Genomic DNA, 14,578 nt, shown 5'->3' on the forward strand with positions numbered 1-14,578 from the left:
CCGTGTGCGTGTGTGCTGTTGTGCGCATTGTGCGTGTGTGTGCAGCTGCGTGCATGCATGTGTGCTGCTGTGCGCATTGTGCATGTGTGTGCAGCTGCGTGCATGCATGTGTGCAGCCATGCGCGTCTGTGCGTGTGTGTGTGCATGTGTGTGCACGTGCATGTGTTCTTACTATTCCCCTTTTTCTGAACTAGAGACCCGGATTCTAAAGTTCACATGGGACAGCACAACAGCAAGAGTAGCAGGAAAGTTCTGTAAAAGAAGAGTATTAAGGAGGGAGTAGTCCGACCCGATATTAAAATATACTTTTAAAGCTATGGAAAATTTTTTGTTTTCATAATCTTTCCCTTTTCTGGCACAGTTTTGAGGTCAAACAGACCTACGATCAATTGCATTTAGTGCGCACGAGGCCCACAGCACGGTGACATGTGTGCACCTGTGAGCCCGTCTCCTGTGTGCAGACGCATGTCTCCATCCATCCATCACCCTGAAAAGTCTCCTCTGCCCCTGGCCATCCTCCCTCCGTGCCACCCTGCCCCCGAGCATTCACCAGTCTGCTTTTTGTCGCTGTCAAGGTTGTAGGAGTTAAAGGTCATTGTACAGATACAATGAGCAGATAACAGGACACGTTAGAGAGTTGGACGTAGACACAGTAAATAATGGAAACTTGTCTTATGGTAACGATGGCATTTCGCATCAGTGGGGAAGAGAGGAATTATCCAGTAGAAAATGTTGACAGTTAGGTAAGCATCTGGGAGAAAAATAAACCCCAGTTGAATGTGTGCCTCAACCAAATCTAGGGCAGATTGGAGACTTAATATAAAAGAAATGGACCCCCAAATTACTAAAGGAACTTTGGGCAGTTTTTATAGCCTCCTATTGGGGAAGGCTTTCCTAAATTTGTTTCCAAACCCAGGAGCCATTTGTGGGAAAAGATTGAGAAATACAATTTTTTTTTAACGTTTATTCATTTTTTGAGAGAGAGAGACAGAGCATGAGCGGAAAAGGGGCAGAGAGGGGGAGACACAGAATCCGAAGCAGGCTCCAGGCTCTGTGCTGACAGCTCAGAGCCCGACGCGGGGCTCAAACTCATGAACTGCGAGATCATGACCTGAGCCAAAGTCGGACGCTCAACCGACTGAGCCACCCAGGCGCCCCAAAGATGGAGAAATATAAAGGATTGCTAAATATAAAAATTTTTTCTACATGACCTAAGATAACCATAGTGTTGAAAGACTGTGAAAATAATTGAAATTCACATCAGAGATAAAAGGCTAATTTCTTTCATGTAAAAATACTTCCTACAAATTGGTAAGAAGAGAAACGGGTGTGGTGGCCATACGTTCCCTGTGAATGTTTCCTAAATACATGAGATGTTCACGCCCCCTCAGAGGAGGGAGATACATGTTACAGTTACGAGAAAGCATCTGTTAGCTGTCATGTTGACAGCGTCCAGAGGTGAGTCCCCTGCGCGGTTGGGGCTGGCCCCGCAGACACTGACGCACCCTCCATGGGGACTGTGGACAGCAGCCAGCAAGGGTATGTGCATGTGCCCTCTGCCCGGCTGTCTCCAGTCCAGGGCTATAGCTCAGAAATGAACCTGCATGTGTGTGATGTGACGTGTGTCCCAGCAGAAGACAGCGTGACGAGGGGCCTGGGGAGGGGCTCTGAGTGTGGGTGTGTGATGGGGGGCAGTCAGGGGACAGGTCCGGGTGGTGGTGGTATCGTGTGCAGGCCGCAGGTTCAAGGCAGGGCGGTACATTTCAGGAGGGAGTTGCGGATACGTGTGGGGGGGTGCTGGGGGTCGTGTCTTCAACAGAGGTGTTAACCAGCATTGTCCATTCACACCGTTGTCTTCACAGCTGCACCGAATCCTCGTGGCAAACTTGGGGGTCATCTCTGTGTTGCAAAGAAAGCCTGAGGCACAGGGGTTCATTGCCTTCCCCATGGCCACACAGCTGAACCGCCCCTTTGTTCGCCAGGTTTATTTATTCAGTACCTGTCTGTTGGTGAAAATTTCTAGGATGATTACCTGTCTGGGGCCCTGGGCAGGGAAGACCATGGCTGCAGAGTGATGGGGTTGGAGGGGGCATCTCACTTGGGAAAGTTTCTTACTGTCCGTGAGCAGGAAACGGAGCCCTGGCCTGGGGGCCAGGGGCTGGGGAGGAGCCGGGGCTGCGGAGGCCAGTTGAGGGAGGGAGCGGCTCCCGCTGCCTTCACATGCCCAACAGTGTCCGGTGCCGTGTCCTGCTTTTGGTCCCTGAGTGTTTTTTTCTGCTGATGCCGAAAAGTAAAAAATACTTTGGGAGCCTGGTTTTGTGCGCCAGCACCCTCTGAGAAGCTGAGGCTGCAGGTGCGCGTCCCCAGATGCCCTGAGCACAGAATTCCACGTCTGTCTCCGGGGCCGGCCTGCCCACCCGCCCTTGGGTGGAACACTGCCCGCCCACTGCCCTGTGTTCAGGTGCTGTGTTACTTTCAGAATACTTCCCCGAGTTCCTCTTTCATGTATTTTTGACTTGTTTTCTTTTGCCCCCTGAGGGGTAAGGGATAAGATAGGAACCCAAGTTTCTGCTTATTATGTAGAATAGATTGAAGTAGCTTGCCCTTGCCCTTGCCCTTGCCCTAGAAAAGTGGAGGCTTTTGTGTGTGTTTTTGGGTTTGAATTACGTAACAGAAATCGTCGCATTGTTTATTCCTTTTTTCTCTCTAACCAGAACACGGGGTCTGTAATGAGCCTTCGTGACCAGCTAAGTGACTACAAGGACTTGGAGACCTGACACTGAGAGCCCCTCTGTGAGCCAGCCGTGGTGAACTGAGGCCAGCCGCGTGGGGCTCCACCTGCTGACCAGCTCGCCTGTCTCTCTGCAGATGAATGTGTCACCTGCTTCTCTGGCCAATCTTTACGAAGAGAATTTTAAACAAGACATGGCAGCCTTGAAGGTAAAGCGTGTTGTTGAGTCCTCTCACCACAAGGGGGTGCCATGAGCGGTGAAAGCCAGCACGGTGGACTTCCACTTTTCACCCGCCGAAAGTCACTTCTCCTTTGCCTTCTGTCAGGTTCTCCCCCCGACAGTGTACTTGAGGGTAACTGAAAATATTCCTCACATCATTTCTTTCATCGAAGGAATAATTGCTAACGGGCATGCTTATTCGACAGCACAAGGTAGGGTTATGCTGCTTGAACTGATCATTGGGGAAGCGCCTGTAGGGTTTGGAGGAACTGGACGCGTGTGAATGACTTCCTGGAGTAAGCCGGATGGTTTACTGTCTTTCTTGAGGTGATTCCTGTGTGAAACGTGAGATTTTCTTATGGTTATTGTACCTCTTGGCGAAGCTGTCGAATCCGTTCTTTTTTAAAAATTTTTTTTTTCAACGTTTTTTATTTATTTTTGGGACAGAGAGAGACAGAGCATGAACGGGGGAGGCGCAGAGAGAGAGGGAGACACAGAATCGGAAACAGGCTCCAGGCTCCGAGCCATCAGCCCAGAGCCTGACGCGGGGCTCGAACTCATGGACCGCGAGATCGTGACCTGGCTGAAGTCGGACGCTTAACCGACTGCGCCACCCAGGCGCCCCTCCGTTCTTTTTTAAAGTATTTTCCGTGGTCACAGGAAGACATGAACATCTGGAGAGCTCACCTAGATAAAGCAGTTACCGCCGCCGGGTGGCAGGCATACAAGTGTTCTTTCGAGCCCTTTTAGAGTGGTTGCAATTTTCCATGACAAAAAGCTGGGGACGAAAGCCATACCCTTAAAGTGGCACATTTTGTTAAAGACTAGCCCTCTGACATTTTTCTCTGTGTGCTGGTGTATGTTTGAGGGGCCAGCGAAATTGGGCTGTGGACATCCTGACCCTCCCACGTGCACCTCTGAGTAAGAGAGCACCCCACATAACCCGGGTCGTTATCCGACTGAGGTGCTGGACAGTCCCTACCGCATCCTGTCCTCCGCATATTCACGCCCTGCATTTGTCCCTGCCTCCCCCAGCCTGGTCCCCTGCTGGCCGCCCACTGCCCGGGACTGTGCCTTCTGTCTGTGTTACCACTGGTCAGCTGTTTGGGGGGGGGCCTTCCTCTGGCTGTGTGTGTGTGTGTCCCTCTGGCCGAGGTCTCCTGTCCTGGGAACTTTTCTCCTGGCATTTCTGTCTCTGGGATGTCCTTCACTCTCAGCTGCACCCCCTCCCTCTCCCCCCGGTCCTTCCTGATCCAAGTCCCACCTGTCCTGGACCCCCCAACCAAAGCTTTCTCCCTCCCAGGATGCTGCTTCACCGCTCGTGGTGGAAAGCGGACTTCGGCCCTGTTCTGGTGCCGGTGCTGTGTGGTTGGTAGCCGGGCACGTGCTGCCTGAACTTGCTGGTCATGCCCTTGTGTTTTGTCACTTTTTGTCACTTCTGGGGCCACAGGAACCTTGTGCTGTTAATGAATGACCCACCAGCACGCCCAGCCTGGGGCTAGGAGAAACGGGTATTGCGACGCTTGTTGCAAGTAAATAACAAGTTAAGTCACAGACTGTAAGGCCTGAGGGTGGACACAGCTTCTGCAGGTCACTGGACTTACTGGCCGGAAGCATCCTTCTTGCAGGGGTCTTGGTGGGAGCACAGACCCACGTGAGGGGCCCCGGGTCCCCCAGGTCCCCGGACCGTGCGCTGCCTCTCTCGGTAACCTCTGCGTACACAAGAGCATGCGTTTTTGGTTTTGTTTTTCCTTTACCTTATTTAGATTTTGTTTCCAAGAAGAACTTGTTTTTAAGGGGCTTAGGGGACTGAACTGGAGTTTGCTCCAGAAAATACAAGAATTGTTTCCCTGTTGCCACCCTGTGACATGGAGTGGGACGCACCACCCGGAGGGCAACCCTCACGAGGGGCAGAGGCGCTCATCCGAACGCGCTTTATCATTTTATTACTATGCTTTATTGTCAGTTTTTAATAATGACAGCGTAAATGTAATGAAGTCAAAGTAAATTGACGTTAACTCAAACTCCATTAGTTTGAACTTTTCAACAGTTCTGTAAAATCTCGGTTGTAATTTGAATTTTGAACTCTTTGAGGAAACAGTTCAGCAAATCGGTAACATGAGCGAAGGTGAGGAGAATTGTCTCCTTTTTGAGAGCGTGTTGACGTTCTGACGTGGTGGACAGCAGCTCCCAGTGTCCCTACTTACCTCCGGCGTAGCTTGGGCTCCGATATGAGCTCTGGGAGAAGGGGACAGGCCGGGGCAGCGCCCAGCCACCCAGGGCCCTTGTGCCAAGTCCTTCCCTGCCCCACCCCCACCCCCACCCCCAGTCAGGATAGAGATCTGATGTCACAGTCCCGGCTGCTCAGCACGGGGCTCCTTCCTGCGGGGAGGGGGGGGGTGGGGGGGGTGCTCCAGCACCCGCTTCCCCCTCGTCCATCAGGGTGCTCGAGTGTGGAGGTGTTTGGGCTCCAAGTGAAGAGATGGTCGTAGACATATCTGGGTCAAGACGGGTTTTTTGTAGCCGCAGAGCCCAGAGCTGAACGCAGGCCGCGATAACACTCCCTTTCCCCTCTCATGAAAAAGAACCATGTTGTTTGACGTAGATCTTACACTTGGGTTTTCACACCCACTCTGGATGTTCGTGATGTGTGCAAATGCGTGCTCTTACGAAATAGTGGTGGTGGCATGAATTCTGAGTTAGAGACAGAACAAAGGGGCCACGTGAAGGCCAGATGCCAGATTCTGAGTTTGAGTCCTAATTACCGGTCAGCTCCCAAGCCCGTGTAGATGCTGCTACTTAAGACTGAGAAATGATGAATTTCTAATTACCTTTGTAAAACAGGCAACGTCTACTTCGATCTGCGGTCAAGAGGAGACAGGTACGGCAAGCTCGTGGGTGCGGTCCCCAGTCCCAGCGCAGAGCCAGGTGGGTGCACACCCCCCCTCCCCTGTACTCAGCCTCCCCCTCCCCTGTGCTCAGCTTCCCCCTCCCCTGTGCTCGGCCATGGTGATGGCGCCAGACCGTCCATCCCAGCCGTGCTATGCATTTAAGTCCCTATTTTCTGAGAGGAAATTTGTGGAGTATGAGGTTCACACGGCAAGTCGTGAGTCTCCCCCAGCCCTTCCCCAGAGAGCACACGTTCACGGTGTCCCATCTCCCCACTCTCCTCCGCCTTGTTGGTGTGTTCAGTTCCACGTGTACTTGGCCATACGTTACATCCCCGTAGGTATTTTACCATATAGTACGTTCCTAGGGGATTTTAATCTCTTCCTGCAGTCCCTTCTGTTCCAGTGACTGTTAGAATGAAGCTATTTTTGTGGAGAAGAAATGTGTATAGAGAAGTAAATTTAAAATAATTTTAGGGGCGCCTGGGTGGCTCAGTTGCTTAAGCATCCGACTCTTGATTTTGGCTCAGGTCATGATCTCACGGTTCGTGGGATCGAGCCCCGCGCTGGGCTCTGTGCCGATGGCACGGAGCCTTCTTGGGAGTCTCTCTCTCCTCTCTCTCAGCCCCTCCCCTGCTCTCTCTCTCGAACAAAAAAAATAAAAATAAAAATAAAATAATTTTAAAAGGATACTATTTAAAAGCACCAAATAAAAACAAGCAAAATCTCAAAAGACAAATTGTCCAAGTCATTTCTGTCTTAAGGCATTATCCTCTGCTCTATAAACAATGCCATTTAAATTTAATTACTGACAGTATTATTTGACTCCTCAGAAATGGTGTCTGTTACTCTTAGTAGTATCCTGCTCCCCTTCTGAAAGGCCAGAACCGAGGACCGCTGGACTGGCCACACGTGTTCATATGCGGTGTGCCCCCTGGAGTCAGAGGACGAGCCTCTGAGACACATGTTCTAGCATCAGCAACGCTTTTGTGTTTTGATAGACTTTATTTTGGGGGGCACTTATAGACTCACAGCAAAACCGAGGGGAAGGAACAGAGATTTCCCACATTCCCCTGCCACTACTTGTGCACAGCCTTCCCCATTGTCAGTGTCACCCACCGGAATAGGACATTTGTCATAGTGGACCTGTGTTACACATCATCACCCAGAGCCCATGGTTTAACATCAGGGTTCACTCCTGGTGTCGTACATTCTTTGGAGTTGGGCACATGTGTAATGACACGTATCCACCATTGTGTTATCACACGGGGCCACCTCCCTGCCCTCAGACCCCTCCCCGTGCTCCACCTGTCCGTCTTCTATCCCTCCTGACCCCTGGCAACCAAGGATCTTTTATCATCTGCATAGTTCAGCCTTCTCTAGAATGCCATAAAGTTGAAATCATACAGTCTGTGACCTTTTCAGACTTTTTTTTTCACTCAATACACATTTAAACTAAAATGTGCATTTAAGCCACTAGGCCCCACCAGGATGTGGGCAAGGGCAGAGCCCCTTGGGGACAGGGGACTCAACTACCTTCCACGTCTCTTCATGGCTTGATAGCTCATTTCTTTTTAGTGTCGAGTAATATTCCACTGTCTGGATACAACACGTTTTATCCACTCACCTGTCAGAGGGAATCTTGGCCGCTTCACGTTTTGGAACAGAGAGAGCCCAGTAGTGGCTCATCGTACAACCTCGTGTTATCTCCTGACCCTCCTCTTTGGGGTTTTCTTGCCCCTCCAATGTGATGGATATTCTGGTTTTTGGTGTGTGGTTTTTGTTGTTGTTATTTTTCTCTATATAATTCTCTTTTGGGGGGAAAAGTTTCCCTGAAACTCATTTGCTGGCAAGTACAGCTTTCTCACAACAAGAATAAGGCAGAGAGAGAGCTCAGCCCAGTGCCCCCCTGGGAAGAAGCCTCAGTGTTTGTTATTTGAAATCCCGACTCGTTCTGCTTGGTGGGAGCTGGCCTTAGCTCTGCAGTGAGACGTCACAGTCCAGCATGTTTTAGATAAAAGCATTGGGTAGTCCTTCCAGTGGCCACCTGGGGAGAGAGACCCGTGAATGAGAGATGTGAGGTCACTGATAGGAAGGCACAACATCTTTGGGATGTGCCTCCTGCCTCCGTCTGGTGGCGGTTGCTCTGTGGGTTTGCCTGTTGTAGATTCTCGCCCCTGATCGGTCACTTGATCTGTTGGCAGTTGATTCTGACAAGCGGCACCCCAGCGACTTTGCCCTGTGGAAGGCAGCTAAACCCCGGGAGGTGTTTTGGGCCTCTCCTTGGGGAAACGGGAGACCTGGCTGGCACATCGAATGTTCCACCATCTCAAGGTAAGGTTTTGTGTTGCCGTGCTGGCTCACACAGTGCCCAACTTGGCTGGCACAGGGTGTGGGTGTGGACAGTGGGGACCATTCCGGGGCTTGGGAGGAAGGCTCTGGGCTCCAGAGGAAGGGACCAGCTGTAAGAAGGGAAACCAAACCCCGTCCAGTCTTAGCACCTGTTCTTTTTAGTGGAAAAGCCAGCCGTACAGGTCGGTTCTGGATTTCCCGTCACACACTGGACACTTCCAGGTGCCCCTTTGTCTTTCCTCTGCTGTGGGTTTGGGGTGGGCCCCTCAGGGACAGGGCACTAGACCACCTTCCTCTTGATTTTCTCCTTTTTTTCTCTTTCATTTTTTTATCTTAGTTCCGGTATAGTTAACATGCCGTGTTCTGTTAGTTTCAGGTGCACAACGTGGTGATTCAATAATTTCGTACTTTATTCAGTGTTCATCACTATGAATGTACTCTTAATCCGCACCCCCTATAACCCCCATCCCCCGCCCACCTCCCCTCTGGTGACCATCAAGTCTCTATAGGGTTAAGAGTCTTTCTGAGTTTGTCTCTTCTCCTTTGTTCATTTTGTTTCTTAAATTCCACACATGAGTGAGATCATAGGTATTTTTGTCTTTCTCTGACATATTTTGCTAGCCTTTATTACGCTGTCTAGATCCATCCATATTGTTGCAAATGGCAAGATTTATTCATCGGCTGAATACTATTCTGTCGTGTGTGTGTGTGTGTGTGTGTCTGTATGTGTGAGTATATATATATGTATGGGTGTACATATGTATTTATCTATATACAAAACACTTTCCTTATCCATTCATCTATTGATGCACACTAGGGCCGCTTCCATAGTTTACCTCTTATGAATAATGCTGAATAAACATAGGAGTGCATGTATCTTTTTGAATTAGCGTTTTTGTATTTTGGGGGTAAATACCCAGAAGTCTGATGACTGGATCCAAGGGTAGGTCTATTTTTAACTTTTTGAGGAGCCTCCATACTATTTTCCACAGTGGCTGCACCAGTTTGCATTCCCACCAACAGCACATGAGGGTCCCTTTTTCTCCACCTTCTCGCCAACACTGGTTGTTTGTTGTATTGATGATTTTAGCCATTCTGACAGGTGTGAGGTAATCTCGTAGTTTTGATTTGTATTTCCCTGATGATGAATGATGTTGAGCATCTTTTCATGTGTCTGTTGGCCATTTGGATGTCTTCTTTGGAGAAATGTCTGTTCACTTTGGCCCATTTTTCATTGGATTATTTGGGTGGTTTTGTGTTGATTTGTATCCATACTTTTTCCTTCCTTCCTCCCTCCCTCCCTCCCTCCCTCCCTCTTTCAAGTAGACTTCACACCCAGCATGGAGCCCAACACAGGGCTTGAACTTATGATCCTGAGATGAAGACTTGAACTGAGATCAGGAGTCAGACGCTTAACAGACTGAGCAACCCAGGCATCCCTGAGTTGTTTAGTTCTTTATGTATTTTAGACACTAGCCCTTTATCTGATATGTCATTTGCAGATATCTTCCCCCATTCAGTATGTTTTCTTTTAGTTTTGTTGATTGTTTCCTTTGCTGTACGGAAGCTTTTTATTTTGGTGAAGTCCTAATAGTTTATTTTTGACTTTATTTCCCTTGTCTCAGGAGACATATCCAGAAAGATGTTGCTACGGCTAATGTCACATCACTGCCTGTGCTCTCTAGAAGGATCATTACGATTTCAGGTCCCACATTTAGAACCATCATCCATTTTGAGTTTATTTTCGTGGATGGTATAAGAAAGTGGTTGTTTCATTCTTTTGTATGTAGCTGTCCAGTTTTCCCAACACCATTTGTTGAAGAGACTGTCTTTTTCTCTTTTTCTTGCATATTCCTGTCTTCTGTGTTGAAAATTGACCATAGAGTTGTGGGTTTATTTCTGGGTTTTCCATTCTGTTCCATTGATCTGTGATGTCTGTTTTCACCAGTACTATGCTGTTTTCATTACTAACACAGTCTACAATTGTGATATCTCCAGTTTTTTCTTTTTTGAGATTGCTTTGGTTGTTTGGGGTCTTTTGTGGTTCCATACAAATTCTAGAATTGTTTGTTCTAGCTCTGTGAAAAATGCTGTTGGTATTTTGATAGGGGTTACAATAAATGTATAGATTACTTTAGATAGTATGGACATTTTAACATTTGTTCTTCCAATCCATGAGCATGGAATGTCTCTCTTTTTAAGTAAGTTCTATGCCCAGTGTGGGGCTTAAACTCACAACCCCCCAAATCAAGAGTTGCGTGCTCTACCAACTGAGCCAGCCAGTTTTGTTTTTTTGATGAGTCTGGCCAGAGGTCTGTCAATTTTTCTGATCTTTTCAAAGAACCAGCCCCTGGTTTCATTGATGTGTTCTCTTGTGTGTTTTTTTTGTTTGGTTGGTTGGTTGGTTTTGTTTGTTTTTTACTTTGTATATCATTTATTTCTGCTCTAATCTTTATTGTTTTACTTCCTTCTGCTGGTTTGAGGTTTTGCTTGTTCTTTTTCTAGCTCCTTTATGTGTAAGGTTAGGTTGTTCATTGAGATTTTTTCTTGCTTCTTGAGGTAGGCTTGTGTTGCTATCGACTTCCCTCTTAGAACCACTTTTGCTGCATTCTAAAATGTGTGGACCATTGTGTTTTCATTTTCATTTGTTTCCGTGTAATGTCATTGATTTCTTGGTTGATCCATTCATTATTTAATAGCATGTTATTCAATCTCCCTGTACTTGTAGTTTTCCCAGATTTTTTTCTTGTGGTTGATTTCTAGTTTCATAGTGTTGTGGTCAGAAAAGATACATGGTATGACTTTGATCTTATTCAATTTGTAGAGATTCATTTTGTGGCCTAATGTGTGAACTCCTCTGGAGAATGTTCTGTGTGCACTTGAAAAGAATGTGTATTCTGTTTTAAGATGGAATGTTGTGAATATATCTGTTAAATCCATCTGGTCCATTGAAATGAGAGGGGTGTTAAAGTCCCCTATTATTGTGTTACTATCAATTAGCTCCTTTATGTTTGTTACTAACTGTTGTATGTATTTGGGTGGTCCCGTGTTGGGTTCATAAATATTTACAGTGACTATATCTTCTTGTTGGATCGTCTCCTTCATTATTATATAGTGTTCTTTGTTGTTCCAGTCTTTGTTTTAAAGTCTTTTTTGTCTAGCATAAGTATTCCTACCTGGCTGTCTTTTGACATCTGTTTGTATTATAAATGTTTCTCCATTCCCTCACTTTCGTCTGAAATGAGTCTCGGGGTGCCTGGGTGGTTCACTCGGTTGAGCGTCCAACTTGATTTTGGCTCAGGTTATGACCCCAGGGTCATGGGATTGAGCCTCACATCAGGCTCCATGCTCAACACGGGGATGCTCTCTCTTTCTCTGAAATAAAAAAAATAAAAAATAAAAAAAGATTTGAAATGAGTTTCTTGTAGGCATCATATATAGATGGGTCTTATCTTTTTATCCACTATCACCTTATGTCTTTTGATTGTAGCATTTAGTTTACATTCAAAGTAATTCTTGATAGATATGTATTTATTGTCGTTTTGTTACTTGTTTTGTGGTTGTTTTCATAGTTTTTCTCTGCTCCTGTCTCCTCTTTCATGGTTTGCTGGTGCTCTTTAGTGATATATTTGAATTTCTTTCTCTTTATTTTTTTGCAATCTATTATTGGTTTTTGATTTGTGGTTACCTCTAGGTTTGTTTATATTGTCTCCTGTATATAGCAGTCTATTTGAGGTTGATGATCACTTAAGCTTTAACCAATTTTTTACTCTTAACCATGTTTTAGGTATATGGTGTCATACTTTACGTCCTTTTATTTTGTAAGTCCTTTGACTGATTTTTTATCGATATACTTATTTTTACTGCTTTTGTGTTTTTTCATTTTCACACTCTTAGTTTGGTCTTCCCTTTCTACTCAGAGAGTCCCCTTTAACATTTCTTACAGGTTTGGTTTAGTGGTTATGAATTCCTTTAGTTTTTGTCCAAGAAACTCTTCATCTCTCCTTTTATGAGTGATAGCCTTGCCAGATAGAGTATTCTTGGATGCAGGTTTTTTTCTTTCAGTACTTTGACTATATTATGCCTCTCTGGCCTGCAGAGTTTCTGCTGTTCTGAAAAATTCGCTGATAGCCTTATGGGATTTCCACTGTATGTAACTGTCTTCTCTTGCTGTTTTAATTTTTTTTTTAATCACTATATTTTGCCATTTTGATTATTCTGTATCTTGGTGTGGACCCCCTTGGGTTACTTTCCTTGGGGGATTTCTGTGCCTCCTGGATCCAGATATCTGGTTCCTTCCCCAGAGGAGGGAAATTTTCAGCTATTATTTCTCCAGATAAATTTTCTGTCCCCTTTTCTCTTATTCTGGAATCCCTATAACGTGCTTGTTATTACACTTGACAGGGTTGCTGAGTTCCCAAAGTTTATCCTCATTTTGAATTTTTTTTTTTCTCTCACCAGCTCAGTTTGATTACTTTCTGTTGCTCTGTCTTCCGGGTCATTAATTAGCTCCTCTGCTTCCTCTAGCCTGCTGTTTATTCCACCCAGTGTATTTTTAGTTTCATGTATTGTGTTCTTCATCACTGTTTTTGTTTGGTTGTTTGTTTAATCTTTCTGTTAAGGGCCTCACTGACATCCTCCACTCTTTTCTCAAATCCAGTATCTTTACGATCCCTACTTTAAATTCTCTTTCAGATATAGTACTTACCTCTGTTTTACTCGGGTATCTTGCGGTTTTATCCTGCTCTTTCATTTCGGACATACCCCTCTGTCTCATTATATCAACTCTCTGTTTCTAGGTGTTGGGAAAGTCAGCTATGTCTCTTGCTCTTGAAAGTAGTGGGCGGTATGCACTTTTAACTTTTTTTTTTTTTTTCAACGTTTATTTATTTTTGGGACAGAGAGAGACAGAGCATGAACGGGGGAGGGGCAGAGAGAGAGGGAGACACAGAATCGGAAACAGGCTCCAGGCTCTGAGCCATCAGCCCAGAGCCTGACGCGGGGCTCGAACTCACAGACCGCGAGATCGTGACCTGGCTGAAGTCGGACACTTAACCGACTGCGCCACCCAGGCGCCCCTTTGCACTTTTAACTTTTAAAAGTCGGTATGCCTGACTTTTAACAAGGGGCACTGGTCCTTTTCCACGGGGGATGCCAAGCTGCTGTGGAAACAGGGTGGCTGGGGCTGCTCTGCGAAGTGTGCACGGGAAGGGGGGTGCAGTTTTAATAAGGTTTGTGTGTCCTCCCTGGGAGGTGACCAGCCACCCCACCGGGATCGAGGCCCCACAAAATATGTGGGTTGGGACATTCGGTGTTGGTGAGCTTCGGGTCAGTCTTCTGGGGAAGGGGACCTCAGCACTGGGGCTGAGTGAAGCATGGGGTAGGGAGGCAGTATAAGCAATTTAGGTCATGTCAGTGCAATGCTGGTTCCCGCAGGTGGCTGTGTGTTTATGCTGAGGGGCAAGGGAGGGAAATGGTGTCTTCCATGGCCTTTGTTTCTGGAGGGATCTCCCTATGATCCCTGCCTCTCCAGATACGTCTGAGATGAGTAAATAGCTGTCCCTCCTGTATGCCCCAGGCTTTTTTCAAACTGTTGCTTTGGAGTTAGGACATGTGCAGGCTGTTTGTTGTGATCTCTCTTTAAGGGCAGACACTCAGCTTCCTAACGCCCTCCTGGCTCTCCCAGAGCCTAGCTGCTGATTTTTTTTTAATTCTAGGTTTTTAATTCCTGCTGGTTGTAAGAACTCATGAAATTCGGCCTCTTTCACTTTCAAAGCCAAATGCTGTGGGTATTCATCTCCCCCGTGGGGGCTCCCCGGCATGAGAGTCTGTTTCTTGCCCTCCTGCCTGCCCCTGGCTCCCTCCCGACTGTGGTCAGCCAGGGCCATTTTAGCTCCTGACTGCATCTTTGCCCTGCCCACCCCTCTTTGATGTGGCCTCTCCTCTACCTTTAGCTGTGGAGTTTGTTCTGGGAGTCTTTGGGTCATTTTCTGGGTTACTTCTGCTGATGTGAGTGTTTTCTAGTTCTATCTGTGGGACAACGTGAGCTTAGGATCCTCCTATTCCACTGTCTTCCCAGCCTCTCCCTAGACCACCTTCCTCTTACTTGCTCTTGGTTACCAACCCGCTCCCCAGAGATGGTTCTGGATCGGACCCCTCAGGCACCACCCCAGCTTCCCCTTTCCTGGCTCCTCAGTCTTCAGTCTGCCCACTCTCCCAGCTCTTCCTGGGCAGCACCAAGTACTGGATGTTCCTGTCTTGGGGATCTCCACAAACAGATGCTTTTGTGATCTCAGTTCCAGATTTGTAGGAATCTGCAGAATCTCCAGATTCTGCTTGCTTCTTTCTTTCTTTCTTTCTTTCTTTCTTTCTTTCTTTCTTTCTTTC

At 47.0% G+C, this 14,578-nt stretch overlaps 1 protein-coding gene across 3 annotated transcripts in view; it reads left to right on the top strand.

Moving 5' to 3' along the window:
- CARS2 (cysteinyl-tRNA synthetase 2, mitochondrial) overlaps nt 1-14,578 on the top strand; it is a 45,151-nt gene that overhangs the window by 10,149 nt on the left and 20,424 nt on the right. For all 3 annotated transcript variants that reach the window (XM_040487080.1, XM_040487081.1, XM_040487079.1), the window contains 4 exons: nt 2,869-2,940; nt 3,058-3,163; nt 5,796-5,879; nt 8,044-8,173. In XM_040487080.1, the coding sequence (XP_040343014.1) occupies nt 2,869-2,940; nt 3,058-3,163; nt 5,796-5,879; nt 8,044-8,173 (392 nt within the window). The remainder of the gene's footprint in view (nt 1-2,868; nt 2,941-3,057; nt 3,164-5,795; nt 5,880-8,043; nt 8,174-14,578) is intronic.

The sequence above is a fragment of the Herpailurus yagouaroundi genome, unplaced genomic scaffold (genome assembly GCF_014898765.1).
Source record: "Herpailurus yagouaroundi ecotype Mexico unplaced genomic scaffold, PumYag 164, whole genome shotgun sequence".
In the NCBI taxonomy this organism is placed as follows: domain Eukaryota; kingdom Metazoa; phylum Chordata; class Mammalia; order Carnivora; family Felidae; genus Herpailurus; species Herpailurus yagouaroundi.